At 32.9% G+C, this 15,576-nt stretch overlaps 1 protein-coding gene across 1 annotated transcript in view; it reads right to left on the bottom strand.

Annotated features, from left to right (window-relative positions):
• Positions 1-1,177: 1,177 nt before the first annotated feature.
• LOC110459474 (cilia- and flagella-associated protein 69-like) overlaps positions 1,178-15,576 on the bottom strand; it is a 28,438-nt gene continuing 14,039 nt past the window's right edge. Inside the window, exons 17-23 of the mRNA XM_021511758.1 lie at positions 15,451-15,527; positions 12,814-13,011; positions 11,651-11,737; positions 9,688-9,752; positions 7,908-7,950; positions 3,443-3,588; positions 1,178-3,100 (exon numbers count right to left, since the gene is read on the bottom strand). Coding sequence (XP_021367433.1) covers positions 3,448-3,588; positions 7,908-7,950; positions 9,688-9,752; positions 11,651-11,737; positions 12,814-13,011; positions 15,451-15,527 — 611 coding nt within the window. The 3' untranslated portion in view covers positions 1,178-3,100; positions 3,443-3,447. The remainder of the gene's footprint in view (positions 3,101-3,442; positions 3,589-7,907; positions 7,951-9,687; positions 9,753-11,650; positions 11,738-12,813; positions 13,012-15,450; positions 15,528-15,576) is intronic.

The following is a 15,576-nucleotide window of genomic DNA, read 5'->3' as shown; positions in this document are numbered from 1 at the left end:
TAACATGTCATGATATTAGTGTGATGTTTGACAATTTTCAAGAAATATTTCCGAGACAAAGTGCAAAGTCTGTTCTTACCAAACAGCATATAATTTTAATCTTGAATTGGTATTCATTTGTTTTATTCAGTTATTGTATTAAATATGGTCAGGTAACGATTAATCAGGGCTAACATTTTACTTAAAACCACACAGATGTGCTTATTGTTGTAAAAAGGATACATGGTATATAAATACAGAAATGGGTGATTGGGTGTTAGAATAAACTGGTACAAAAGTATTTTTTCTGTTTTGTTTAATGTTTTTTGTTTCTTTATGATTTCTTGATTTCTTAATTATCATAGTTATGTGTACGTGCCTAATATCATTACATTATCAATTTCGTATCAGATTCTATAAAAACAGGTATATTGGTGCAGGTTCTGTTAACAAAGAGACGTTTTCTGAAACACATTTGTGGTTAATGATGAATAGAAATGTTCTGGATTGAAACTACCAGTATCACATTCATAGATCTAGGTGTACCCTTAACACATACTTACATTACTTAAACACGCTTGTACACCGATTGAACTGTACATCAATTTATATAACAATCTTGAGCTGCATCCAAGCCCGATATTGCTAATGCGAACATTTCTTTTCAAATCGACTTATACGCGAGTATAATTTGTAGAGTATGTTTACTGTGCTTGAAAAATATCAACGGCTTTATTCCAAAATTCTCAAGCGATGTCGATTTGCTTACGTGAAGTCGATCATATTAGCAAAGAAGGATCAAATTTCTTTTAAAGGAATAAGAAAACAAACTGCCAAATCTCCTTCAAAATAATAATAATCAGCAGACAGATAGAGAAGACATTACACCTGTTTATTTGCAGACTTTTTTTCTATCCTTTACCTGAAAACAGTTTTGCACAATTTGTCCGTTTCTCCCATCAACGAGTATCAGAAAAGTGATGGTGGGATACCTTGCGCGAGTACTTAACTTCTAAATTTTAAGAAATACGACTTTCAGCTACTTTTCTTTTAAAATAACTAAGAATTGGAGAAATAGTATTTGTTCTGTGATCCCACATCGTCCCGTAGCTACTGTCCAATCCTATTAAAATGGTAGATACTATGACATTATAGTATGAACAATTTGCCTGGTTATTTAAAGACTTCAAAACAAGCGTGTTTCAAGATAATTTTAATTTTCTGAAGCTTAATTGTGCAACGTATAATTCATTTGTTTGCATTACAAAATTTCAAAAGGTGCAATCACCTGCGTGTTTGTTATGTTCATCTAAACCCTTTCACCCCTATGTAACTTTAGTAGACTCTACCATGCATTGATCTGGATGAGTCCATTATGGTCTACAGTGGTGAAAGGGTTAAATCAGACAGTTGGCCAACGCAATGCAACGGATTTATATATAAAAAGTGTTTCAACCATATTATACTCGTACCCTTTTCCATATGTGTTAATACAATTAACTTTAAAAAAGTCACATTTAAATTCTGCTTTTAAAGTGGACCACTTTAAAAGTGTAACAAGTAGAAAGTACGATACATACATTTTATTTGCAATTAGTATACATTATATCATACTTTACAATATGTTACTTCATCCTTAGTGACAATGCATCAACGGAATCTCTTGATTTCAATTAATCAAAGCATTCTGATCAATTGTTTTAGTCTACGTTTACGGCCAGTTTGTACTTTGCACAGATGGTAAATCAATTAGAAACAGAAACGTGTCAACAATATAACCTTGATATATGATTCCATTTAGAAGTCATTCTGTATAAGTACAACAATGAGTGTTCACTAGTTTCCCTAAAATAATAAAAAATAAACGTTTCCAACTCATTCACATCCAAATATAAAAGTTATATGAAACTGTTTTATAACATGTACTTATTGTATTCACATTCTGACATCCGTAACATCGATTCTGTGAAGCTATCGGGTAAGAAAATCGCAAAATCTTTTCAATACAAAACATTACTGCCTCACTTTTCGCTTACTCTACATTAGTCATAATGTAAAGAAAATGTTGACGGAACACATCGTTGTTTGCACATGCTAAAAGAAATTCATATCTAAGTTAGATTCACGTCAATTCCGTCCGTTATATTTTCAGCTCCGTTTCCTATGATAAATATTAAAAAACACAAATACTTTTGAATTGTAGAAAGACTGTAAGTTTACACAAATAAAAGCTAAAAGATATATGGAAATCTGAGGTATGACGTTCTGTTTTCTCAGCAATTTCTCAAACATGACACCAACTCAGGTCTTTAATGGCTATGGTGTTAGTCTAACGTACGCTTTACCATGTTATTGCGATGATTTAGAAACGATGCCGGGAAAATATTTATTTCATTTTTAAGAGATCCCAACAATTAGCAATTTTCGAATCATGTTTAAAATACTTACTACGATTTGGAATATTTCATATCCACATTGCTTGAAATAATTCTGACAATTTTAGTTGAAGGTATGTTGTTTTCAGAATTATACTGTTGAAGTTCATGGAATACAGGTGACATGTCTTTCCACGGGAACAATATAATGGGATGTGCATGCACTATAATGCATTAATTATATATAATTCATAACAAATTATATCAAGTTTTATTTTCGTTCATAGTACACGTTTGAAGATTTTTTAAAGATTTATTCAATAAGATATGTAACTGGTTAGAATAGAACTGTAAAAAAATAGTTATTCAAACACAAATTACAACTGTTCATATATTTTTAAAATTAAGTATACGAAGTGAGAAAACAGTTCTTGCAGTGCATTTCATCTTCTTGTCCATAGTGAACTTTTATCCTCATCAGAGGTGTGTTTTGCTAGGCTTTCCTCCATCACACAGGTCTCCTCGTCTTACATCGTAATGAACAAACGTTTGTAACAGAAAGTGAGCAGCATGTTTGGGAATAAATCCAAGTAGACCAACTGCTTCCATGTGATATGTAACAGATTGTGGCTCTTAGTCACTATTGTAGAATTCTTGCCTGTGGTGTCTGAATCAGGAGAATGCTATGACCCTTACACCAACGCCTTCCATGTCTCCTTATCTCTATTCTCACGTGATCTCTGCAGCTGAAATAAACAATACAAGTATAGCGATACTTCTATTTACACACTAGCATCGAAATACAAGTGTATATTCAGTTATAGTATATACACTTAAATTTGCTTGGTAACATACAAAAAATCAAGCAAACAATGTTTACCTCCATTTTTTGTTGTTGTCATCAAGCAGTATATCTTTTATTCATGCGGCTTTGTGATCCTGAAATAAATCCATGGTCATATTGCTTACTTTTTATTTGTTTCTTTGTCAGTCTTTCTTTTAAACGATTTAATATGTTTCGACACAAATACTTTAACTGACAAAGATAAAAATTGGATCACGCCAGTGTAAGGTTCATGTCGACAAACCTTTATTATTTAGCAGTGATATTAGAAAGTTGTTTGATGAACTTCCTCTCTCGCAGCGTTCCAGATTTGGGATCATATTTGCCCAGGGGTCCACCAGTGAGTCTGTTTGAGGTACTGTCAACGGCAATAGTGCGACCACTGAATGTCTACAATACAGAAATGTACAACTTTGTATTTCAATACATCAGACCAAATAAGGAGTTTAGACCATGCGCATCGTAATTTTACAGTTCATGGACTTGTTCTGTAAAACAAGAGGCATTCGTATCACACATTCGTCGTCTTAAACAAGATATATTTGTTAAGACGCACATGACAGGTTGTAATGATCGGGAACAAATATGAATACTTTCAAAAGTTTCCGTGCGATCTTTATAATTAGCGCAAAACTAAGTAGTCTGTTTTAAGTTTACATCCGACCACCATGCATGGGACTCTTCAGGCAAATCTTTTAAACATATTAGGTGATTAAACTCAAACTGAATTATCCTATGATATCGGTAAGGACATACAGCATTTACCACATGGAGGTTTTTAACTTGTCTGTGTGTTTAATGCTTATCGGGAAGACAGGACAATCGACCTACATTGGTTTACTAGAGAATTCGATGAGTCAATAATTCTGTCCTTAACACACATAAAGTAATGGTGATAAAAATCTGTAAGGAAATAACACCTTAATTCCTTTCTGAAATATGACCAATAGACCAGTTACTTCCGTGTTAGAAGTTTTCAGTGAATAAATCTACATAGCATATCTCACAAGACACCTCCGACAGGATAAAGTGCTTAAGATACATAAAAACATCGAATTTCTGTTTCACTAAATCCTGAAAAAATCAATGTGCCCCTGACACCGCTTGTATTTATGTGGCGCTTATGGGAAGTCCCTTTGCCGCTTCAATTGAAACAGAGAACTGTGGACAGTCTGGCCATAACACTGGCGGACCTTAGTGACATCATTTCTGTGAGCTGATCAGAAGGAACAACACCAACTCGAACGGCATTCACTTCGAAGACTGTCTATGCTCTCAGAACTTTCAGAAGCTTTTGAAAGGAAATGAAATATGAATAATTTTGATGGAAATATGACTAATGTTTGCGCCATAGACACCACGTGCAGTATATAATTGACAATCCGAGATGGGTTGTTTATAGTCAAGAGTATTACCTAGGACTAGTTTTCACAGGTTATTGTTACTAGTATCGGTTTGTTGTCAAGACGGTATCACCATAACAGCTAGGTAGAGAACAGTAAATTATTTATATAGATGGCTTTCATTTTAAGATTAACTATTCCTGGATCGCAATCTAACATTATTTTTCTCTCTTTCGTTTCAACTTATTTTTTTCACGTGTTAGTTTTTCGGAAAAGAGTTTTAGTTTCGTTTTTGATTTCTTTTTTAAGATTAACGTTCGTGTCATCTTATTTCATTTGTATTGTGTGACCAACACTTCTTGAATATCGACTGCCAAGGAAATCTGGAGTTTTTTCAGCTTATCTCCTCATGTCTTTGCTAAGTATGTATCTTTCAAAGTTTAATGAACTACATTTCTACATCCGATCAGAGGACAACCGACCATCTATGATTGTTGATTGGTCAGATAAATAACGATTGGTCAAGACCATAGGAAAGATTTTTTGTATAAAGTTCTGTGAAAATCAGCCTGATGGAAATTAGGCCTATTAAAACTAGAGAAGTCAATAATGTTTTGCACCTAATGGGTCCCGCCCCTCTTCTCTCAAGCAGAGCCACGCCTTTGATTTATTCACTAATTAATGTTTTTCATCGCAGGTGTGCTTTACACAGAAGCGGAATATATCATTTCGTCCAAAATTTAGGATTAGTCTTTCAAAGATTTCGTCCATGTTCATTACCGATATTGAGACTCATCTATACCAAAGGGGAGGTTAAAATACCTTCACCAACACCATTCAATTTATACTTCACAGTTAAGCACTTTTGGTCCATCCCTTCAGCTCCAATGTGTGACACGGCCGGTCCTTCACTTATAACATTAAATTTTCAGGGAACGGGGATGCTCCATACCAAATTGATCAATAACACTTTTATTGGTACTTTATAAGTAGTCTTTTAAAGGGTTTTTGAAGGGAGTTCGTCTTTTAAAGATTAAAGATTAACTTCTATTCCCTATTTGGTCCCGCTCTACTCCACATTGATCACACTATTCACGTATACAGCATTGAACCCCCTTGGACCAGGAACTAAATTTGGTTAAAATCCCTTCACTTGTGCTCAAGGAGTAGTCTTTTAAAGATTAACACCTAACTAATCATCCTTTAGTCTCCCGCCCCCTCATCCCTTCACCTGTTGGAAGGTCACATCCTTCATTTATATAACTTAACATTCCCTAAGCTCATGCATAACCTATGCTGATCTTAGTCAACATCACTCCAGCTGTTCTTAATGAGTAGTCTTTTACCGGTAAATTTGACTCTGGTTAGAGATAATCACAACAACCGTATATGTGAACACAAAACAAAATAGTCTTTTTATTATCAAATCAAAATAAAAAATCTATCATACTTCAACCTTAAAATCTACAACAGTTGTGTCAATGATTTTATCATGTTTAGTATTGCAAAGGTTGTCAAAATGTTAAACTTTATTAAACAGTTGTATTGGGATATTTGTGTGCGTGTTTTAGGATTGCTTTTGAACATTATGGTAAAACTTGCTTATGTTAAGGAGTAAACAATAATGTATATGACATTTAGTTAAAATGTGTAGGTATTGATTACCTTCTCATGAACTTCAGAGGTCATAGGTCAGCAAATAACATTTGAAAGGTTCAAGATGATTGGTAAAATGTTGTACACATAACTATCACTACATCAAGGTAACAACATCATGTTCCTAACGTGCCATGGGACTTAAAGAACAGATAGTAAACATGCAATAAATTCCAGTTAAATATCTGTATGGTAGATTACATGGTGGTGTTGTGTTATTTCAATCTTTCTATAATAATGTAATATGTATGTTAAATATAAAAATATGTCTGTGATCGTGTATCAATCTGTAATCGAGTGTTAGTGTGTTACAATATAATATTTTACTGAATGTTACTGTGTGATAATATTTCCTGTTATTGAATGATACTGTGTTACAGTATAACCTGTTATGATACTGTGTTACAGTATAACCTGTTAATGAATGATACTGTGTTACAGTATAACGTATTAATGAATGATACTGTGTTTCAGTATAACCTGTTAATGAATGATACTGTGTTACAATAAAACCTGTTAATGAATGATCCTGTGTCACAATATACCCTGTTATGATACTGTGTTACAGTATAACCTGTTAATAAATGATACGGTGTTACAATATAACATATTAATGAATGATACTGTGTAACAGTATAACCTGTTAATGAATGATACTGTGTTACAGTATAACCTATTAATGAATGATAATGTGTTACAGTATAACATATTAATGAATGATACTGTGTTACAGTATAACATATTAATGAATGATCCTGTGTTACAATATAACCTGTTAATGAATGATACTGTGTTACAGCATAACCTATAAATAAATGATACTGTAACACAGTATAACCTGTTAATGAATGATACAGTGTTACAGTATAACCTGTTAATGAATGATACTGTATTACAGTATAACATATTAATGAATGATACTGTGTTACAATATAACCTGTTAATAAATGATACTGTGTTACAGTATAACCTGTTAATGAATGATACTGTGCTACAATATAACCTGTTAATGAATGATACTGTGTTACAGTATAACGTATTAATGAATGATGCTGTGTTTCAGTATAACCTGTTAATGAATGATACTGTGTTACAGTATAACTTATTAATGAATGATACTGTGTTACAATATAACCTGTTATGAATGATACGGTGTTACAATATAACCTGTTAATGAATGATACTGTGTTACAGTATAACCTATTAATGAATGATAATGTGTTACAGTATAACATATTAATGAATGATACTGTGTTACAGTATAACATATTAATGAATGATACTGTGTTACAATATAACCTGTTACGAATGATACTGTGTTACAGTATAACCTATTAATGAATGATACTGTGTTACAGTATAACATATTAATGAATGATCCTGTGTTACAATATAACCTGTTAATGAATGATACTGTGTTACAGTATAACATATTAATGAATGATACTGTGTTACAGTATAACATATTAATGAATGATACTGTGTTACAATATAACCTGTTATGAATGGTACGGTGTTACAATATAACCTGTTAATAAATTATACTGTGTCACAGTATAACATATTAATGAATGATACTGTGTTACAATATAACCTGTTATGGAGTGTTATATATGAGTTGATATTGGGTTGCTGTGTGTTTTGATGTTATTGAGATTCTGTGGCGGTACGTGACACCAGATGAGTCAGCCCCCTGATTGGTATACTTACGGTGGTGTGGAGTGCCTTCAGGTCAGTACTGTGGAACGTTTCGCTGTAACAAACAATGTTACGTGATCAATACTCCAGTTTGGTTACAAAAACCTTTGTCACTAACCAGCATTTTACTCCTAGCACCGCCCTGCGGTTTGTCTCGGTCATCCCCTCCCATCACTCCTTTACACAGCCCTCCCCTTACCGATTTAAATACAAAACTATATATCACCCATACATTTACTTCCAATACAATGCAATAATATCAGTCATTTGGTAATTCTGTTTGCTTATCATTCAATGTGCTACCTAATTTACCTTGCAGTTCCTTATCTTAATTTTTGTCAATTTGATATTCATTGTTGGATAGATTGTTCACCTTAGATAATCAACGAAATACATCATTGAATTTGGTTCCTTTTAGCATACTTTTCATCAATTGTTAGACTAAGCGTTAAACCATTCAATTTATGATATACTCTATTTTACTCATATATTGTTCATATTTATCAAACTTTTTATTGTTCATATACTGCACAATTTTCAATAATCCTTTCCAGTTATTAATAAAAAAAAGAATATTTTGCCTTAAAATTTAGATCTAAATAATCTTTTTTTTTCTTTCTCACAATGCATGTATTTCAAGCCAGTGAAACTCTCTAATCAACTGAATGAACTGTTATACAGAAGAAGGGAGGGGCGGGGTTAACACTGTCAAGTTTCCTATTCCTAACAGTTTTCATGCATGTTTCATTATATCATTCCCATAAACCCAATTTTGATGATTGCTTAATTCAATTATCCACTGTAAACTTATCAATCAATAAATGAATTAATGTTCATAAACTGAATTATAATATTCCATTAATGAATCAACATTTATAAACTGAATTATAATGATCTTTTAATGAATTATCACCATAAACTGAATCATAATGATCTTTTAATGAATTATCACCCTAAACTGAATTATAATGATCTTTTAATGAAATATCACCATAAACTGAGTTTCAATGACCAATAAATCACTGACCTCTCATCAAATGAATTCTATTGATCAGTAACTTAATGACATTCCAATTTGAAAAGATCTTAATGTTTAACCAAAAAATTGATTACCTCTTATTATTGACCAACTGATTATCCCTCATATACAGAAGTGATTTTTTTTTTTAATAATCTGATTTAATGTTATGAGAACTTACTTCCATTATAGTATCTTTAAATTTGTTTAATAAATTAATCACAAGACATAAGTGATTTTGGAAATTCCTAAATAAGCCCCCTCCCTCCTTCCTCAAGAGAATAAAATAAATAAGTCAATAAATAAACCGAAGAAATTTAGTGCTGTTTTATCAATGCAATTTTGTAAATCTAATTCTTATAATTTTTGATGAATTAATTTTCATTAACAGCCTTTTTACTGTATTAACTATTGTAATTAACTGACATAAACTAAAACAATTATGGATGGTAGCTTATTCATATCCCATTAAAAAAAATCACAATTATTGGTTACCAAATTAAATATCTACTTTGCCAGATGCAGCGCAAGTTTTTTTTTTATTTTCGTGAAACTTTTCCACTTCAAGTTCATCATTTAAGAAAATATCCACAAAATGAATTCAAAACTTTATTTTGAATATTCAGATCAAAAATTTGTGATTGGATGGTAAGAGAAACAATATATTCTCTTGAGATTTAGATTAATTACCATAGGTAAAAACCTTACTTTTTTTTTAATGAATTGAAAAAAATGTTTCTACCCTAAGTTATCAGTTCAAGCAAGTGTTTTTACCTTTCTTTGTATTTTGTCTGTAGCCTTGAGGCTTCAATGGACAGTTCTTGTCGGTCTCCAGCAGCCTGACAAACAATAGGATACATGTCAAACATACAACATTACCAGGTATAAAGGTCAAGCATACAACATTACCAGGTACAAAGGTCAAACATACAACATTACCAGCTATAAAGGTCAAACAAACAACATTACCAGGTATAAAGGTCAAACCTACAACGTTACCAGGTATAAAGGTCAAACATACAATATTACCAGGTATAAAGGTCAAACATACAACATTACAAGGTATAAAGGTCAAACCTACAACGTTACCAGGTACAAAGGTCAAACCTACAACATTACCAGGTATAAAGGTCAAACATCCAACATTACCAGGTATAAAGGTCAAACATACAACATTACCAGGTACAAAGGTCAAACCTACAACATTACCAGGTATTAAGGTCAAACATACAAAGTTACCAGATACAAAGGTCAAACATACAACATTACCAGGTATAAAGGTCAAACATACAACATTACCAGGTACAAAGGTCAAACCTACAACATGATCAGGTATTAAGGTCAAACATACAACGTTACCAGATACAAAGGTCAAACATACAACATTACCAGGTATTAAGGTCAAACCTACAACATTACCAGGTATAAATTAAGTTCAAACATACAATGTTACCAGGTACAAAGGTCAAGCATACAATGTTACCAGGTACAAAGGTCAAACATGTAATATAAGTCACACATAAGCTATACAGTGATGTTCAATGGTGTAAAGCTGTTCTAAAAAAATCCTTAAAACCTAACTGGAACAACCCTGGTTATAACAATTGTCAGAGAAATTCAATTGTGAATGTATGTTTGTCATCAGATGCTTGTTAAATGAAATTATTGTCCTAACTAAATTTAATATATAATGGATGAAGAGCTGGTACTTTTACAGCGAGTACAGTAGTTAATATACCATCAATCAATACATTACATTTTTTGACCAGAGACAGTTTAACACTCTCGCAAAACAGAAAGTCTGTATTCTAACGTCAAAAGCTCCATCAGAGCAGCCCATGGCTCCCTTGAGAGGCAGTGGTAAGTATGTAGCCAGCGATCTGTTGACTTTGAGGATGCGATTAGGTTACCATAACAGGACTTTAATTCAAATTACATCTCATTTTTTGTTCTTAATTTCAACTTCCCTGTCGGGTAAGAATAGATTCTTCCATGTATTTTTCTGGTGTGTACCATTGGGATTTATGTGGGTAGAAGGTGCGTATAGGAGATCTGGCCCATTTAGATGTTTGCCATGAGTCACAAGTACTAGAGTGTACGGGAAAGCGCTAGACAGTAACTTGCAATACATTTACTCACATTAAGTCAATTTTACAAAATTCTCATCCAAAATGGAAGATATTCATGTAACTTTCCAGATTCATGAAAAATGATATCATAAATACCAAGGAAGGTGTTATCCAAACCGACACAGGAAACACTGGTACATAAAAAAACACTTCACAAGCTTATAATCAATACAACACACGTTTTTATAATATAATTTCTTTAAAAAAAATGATATATTCATTTTGCATAGCAAAATCCATTACATTTTTATATAAAGATATGAAATATCTGCAGATGAAAGTAGATACATTTAGCTGTCAGAAGTAGTCAGGACTAACCTAGAAAAAACGGTGGTGATGAATTAGGAGTTGATACCATCTATCTCACCCAAGGATAAGAATGTACATTTCTAGATTTTCAGCAGGCACTGACTTTGTTATAAATTGTATGAAAATGTATGTCAATCTTGGACAATAACCTTGACTTATCATAGGACCTTGCCTTGTAACACAGAGACAGTGTTATATTTTCACTTTGGCAGAAAAATGAGAATTATGTAAGACCTGTTGATGTTTCTTTTTTAAAGATAAATTGAGCATTTGTTTAACCTTGACCTCAGGATACTGACCTTCAAGAGAGCGAAGTTAGATGTTCTGGCGACGAAGTCTGTGAAATCATTCATGGCCTTTTCTTTCTGTCTGTGGTTCTCTCGGATCTGTTAGATTCAATGGAAATACTTAGTAAGTAACATAATTTTGGGGATTTCATTTGTTTAGCGATATTCTAGAATTCCTTACTGACACCAGTTCACAGGTAGGTCATTTATCAGTAGAGCTAAAATGTCATTTTCATTTCAACTGTGTGTCACTTTTATTTAGTGTAATAATGATACCCTCATTCATGATATTTTGACACCTTTATTTATGACATCAGCAAAAATTAAGGAACATCATTCAAAGAAAATTGTCAAAATAGAAAATGTTTTGCAAACAATTACCTCATGAACACCTTATTTCTGTTTTGAAGGTAAAAAGCAGTGCAGTTGACAAACATCTGTCTGCAGTATATATGTAGTTAGGATGGACAGACAGACACCCTAATATACGTAGTTAGGATGGACAGACAGACACCCTAATATACATAGTTAGGATGGACAAATAGACACCCTAATATACGTAGTTAGGATGGACAGACAGACACCCTAATATATGTAGTTAGGATGGACAGACAGACACCCTAATATACATAGTTAGGATGGACAGACAGACACCCTAATATGCGTAGTTAGGATGGACAGACATACACCCTAATATACGTAGTTAGGAAGTACAGACAGACACCCTACTTGCAGTTAACCACCCAAACTTCATTGCAGGGAGTATTATAATAATTTGTATACCCTAGCTTACTCATGATAATTTCCATGATAAGTTCCTTACCCTTATTCATGAATATTTTGAAACTTTATTTATGATAATTTTGATACCTCTTAATTTGTAGCAGAGGAGGCCTAAAACATTGTGTGTTTAGTTCACAAATTTCCTATCAAAATTAACACAAATATAGTTGTGAAGTATTACTTTAAGTAATCAAATATTGCTTGGTATGAGAAAGATAGAAATGCAAGTTTCATAGAAAAAAAATATTTCAATTTAAACGATAACCTTTAACAGAAATGACTAGGTTGACATCTGCCAGAAATTTTACTGACTAATTATAAAATTGGAAAAACAAGGAAATGAAAAGATAAGAATCAACATGTTGAATTTGCACTTGGATCCTTGTACCCACCTCAGCATAGAACTCCTGTTCATCGAGGACATCCTGGTTCTGCTGGGCCTCCAACAGTTCCTGCTGTGTGCCCGACACAATGTGTACACGCTCCTCAATCGCCCTGGAGATGGCCTCTATAGCTTCAAGGTCAGGGGTGACAGGTCGAACCTGTTCCTCACTTAGCTCAGCAATTACTTCATTCCACACCTCTCCCATCTGTTGGTATATATGTAACATGTCAAACTAACATGGAACTGTAAATTTTATTCTCATAAGTATGAACTGATTGCATGTTTTATTGCTCCTTGTCACAATATGAATAGGTTGTCTTATCATGAATATACTGTCATATTGTTGATTAGTTGTTAAATTATAAAGTTTTGTCTCATCATGAATAGGTTGAAGATGTTGTCATATTTTGAACTAATTCTCTTTTGTTAATTGGTTGTCATCATTTTGATTGGTTGTCAAGATGGGAATTGGTTGTCATCATGTTAACTGGTTGTCATCATGTTAGCTGGTTGTCATCATGTTAACTGGTTGTCATCATTTTGATTGGTTGTTATCATGTTAACTGGTTGTCATCATGTTAACTGGTTGTAATAGGTTGATTAGTTAAGGGTATAAGCTGTCAAATTATGAAATGTTAAATTATCAATTACTTGTATTGGTGATGAGTTGTTATAGTATTGATAGTTGTCATATTATAAATCAGTTTCTCATGAAAATGTAATGACATTATGAAAATGTAATTATATTATGAAGTGTAATAATATAATGAAGTGTAATAATATTATGAAAATGTAATTATATTATGAAGTGTGATTATATTATGAAGTGTAATAATATTATGAAAATGTAATTATTTTATGAAAATGCAATAATATTATGAAAGTGTAATAATATTATGAAAATGTAATTATATCATGAAAATGTAATTATATTATGAATTGGTTGTCAAATTGTTGGTGGCTGCAATACTGCCAATGGTAGTCGTACTGACAGTTGTCATAGTATTGATAATTGTTTTAATATTTATTGTCATATTGTACATGAGTTGTCGTATGGTTGTAACTAGAATCGTTGGCTTTCCTCTAGTTGGTATATACTAAATGACTGCCAAAGTATAGCTGTATTAATGCTGTTTCAACTGTGATGATGTTGGTTTAATTTGTTTTACTGGTCACTTTATTTTGCCTTAATTTTTCACACAAAAAAATCAGTTCAGAATGGACTTATAGGTCTACACAGCAAGACCTTGGTGTAATGTCCCTCCCTTCATATTTCATGGTCCTTTTCTGTAGAATTTGTTAATATGTTTCCTTCAATTTATCATCAAACCCCTTTATAATGCCAAACTTCCTCTGCACATATAACAGGGGTTTATTGTATACTGTTTATTGCTCCTACACATGATCTTGTTATAAACATACTATTCTTTGTATACACATTATACAGAATAACCATTCTTTTGTAACAGATACAAACTTTCCTTAAGAACTCTTACATAACTGTACACATGTACTTATCACAAAAGAGCAAATGGCACATCCTTGACCTTTGATTATTAATCTAAAGTTGTTTCCAGTCAGGTCTGTTAGCTACCAGTTTGAGCTGAGTGAGTCATTCTGTTATATGAATCATTGGAACCAGTGGAGAAGAAACAGCTTCAAAAACATCCAAATAAAATTCCAAATACTTTAAATCGGATAATGATATTCAGAAAATTATTAAAAGCAGAAGTTCTAGCATCAATGAAGTTTAGTTTTATTTTGAACCCAATCATGATATTGTTTTGCTTCAAAGACAGATAGTTCAATCATCCTTGTTATATTTCCATTCTTTGTATGGTGAACTTTTGGTAAATTGTACAATCAGTATTTGTAGGAAGTTTCATGAAAATAAATGCATTCCTTTCTTAAGGTTATGCACAGAAACCCTGTTTGGTGCTTAAATCCAAGATGGCCATTGGCAGCCATATTGAATTTGATATCCATGTAAAAATACAATTTGAGTAGGTAAATGGTAAGTACTATAAGTATCCACAGGAAGTTTCTGACATTCAAAGCATTCCTACAAGAGTTAAAGCTCTGACACCTTTGTCAAAAGTTTGACATCAATGCCACTGCTGACAGCGTTAACCATGATGCCAGAAAACACAAAAAAAGGAAACCGGGACCTGAAATGTTTTGCAGTAAACAAAGAGGCCAATGAAACAAGGAGCAATACTGAATATAAACGAAGGTGTCACATTGAGGTTTGTTATAAATAAAAGATGGACTTTTCACGGAAGTTTTACTGTATAACAAATGATGGGCATTACTCCCTGTATATAGGTTAAAATAGGGTTTTGCCATATATATATAAGCTATGGTATTATATGAAGGTTTTACTTTAAACCAGAAAATGTCTGTAAGACATAAATGCCCCCGCTCATGGATGGGATGGGACGAGTTGGGAAGGGAGGGACAGGACGGGATGGACATGGGCAACACTATATGCCCCGCCATTTTATGGCGGGGGAAACAAATTGAGGGGCATTTTATTGAGATTTTACTGGATACATATTTAAGTCATCAGAGACATACCTGTTTTCTTTATATATATAAGCATGCTTGTTAAATAACAATAAGTAATATGTAATTAATGTGTTACCTTGAAGTCGAGGTATTTCTCCACAACAGTCAGTGTCACATGGTCATCTACAGTCAGACCGGGCAGATCAGTGAATCCTGAAAGATAAAGTGAGACCAGTGGTCAGCAATGATGTGTCCTAACACA

Source organism: Mizuhopecten yessoensis, unplaced genomic scaffold, assembly GCF_002113885.1.
Source record: "Mizuhopecten yessoensis strain PY_sf001 unplaced genomic scaffold, ASM211388v2 scaffold1313, whole genome shotgun sequence".
NCBI classification, from domain to species: Eukaryota; Metazoa; Mollusca; class Bivalvia; order Pectinida; family Pectinidae; genus Mizuhopecten; species Mizuhopecten yessoensis.
The sequence above is the reverse complement of the archived record's forward strand: the minus strand, read 5'-3'. Positions and strand labels throughout refer to the sequence as shown.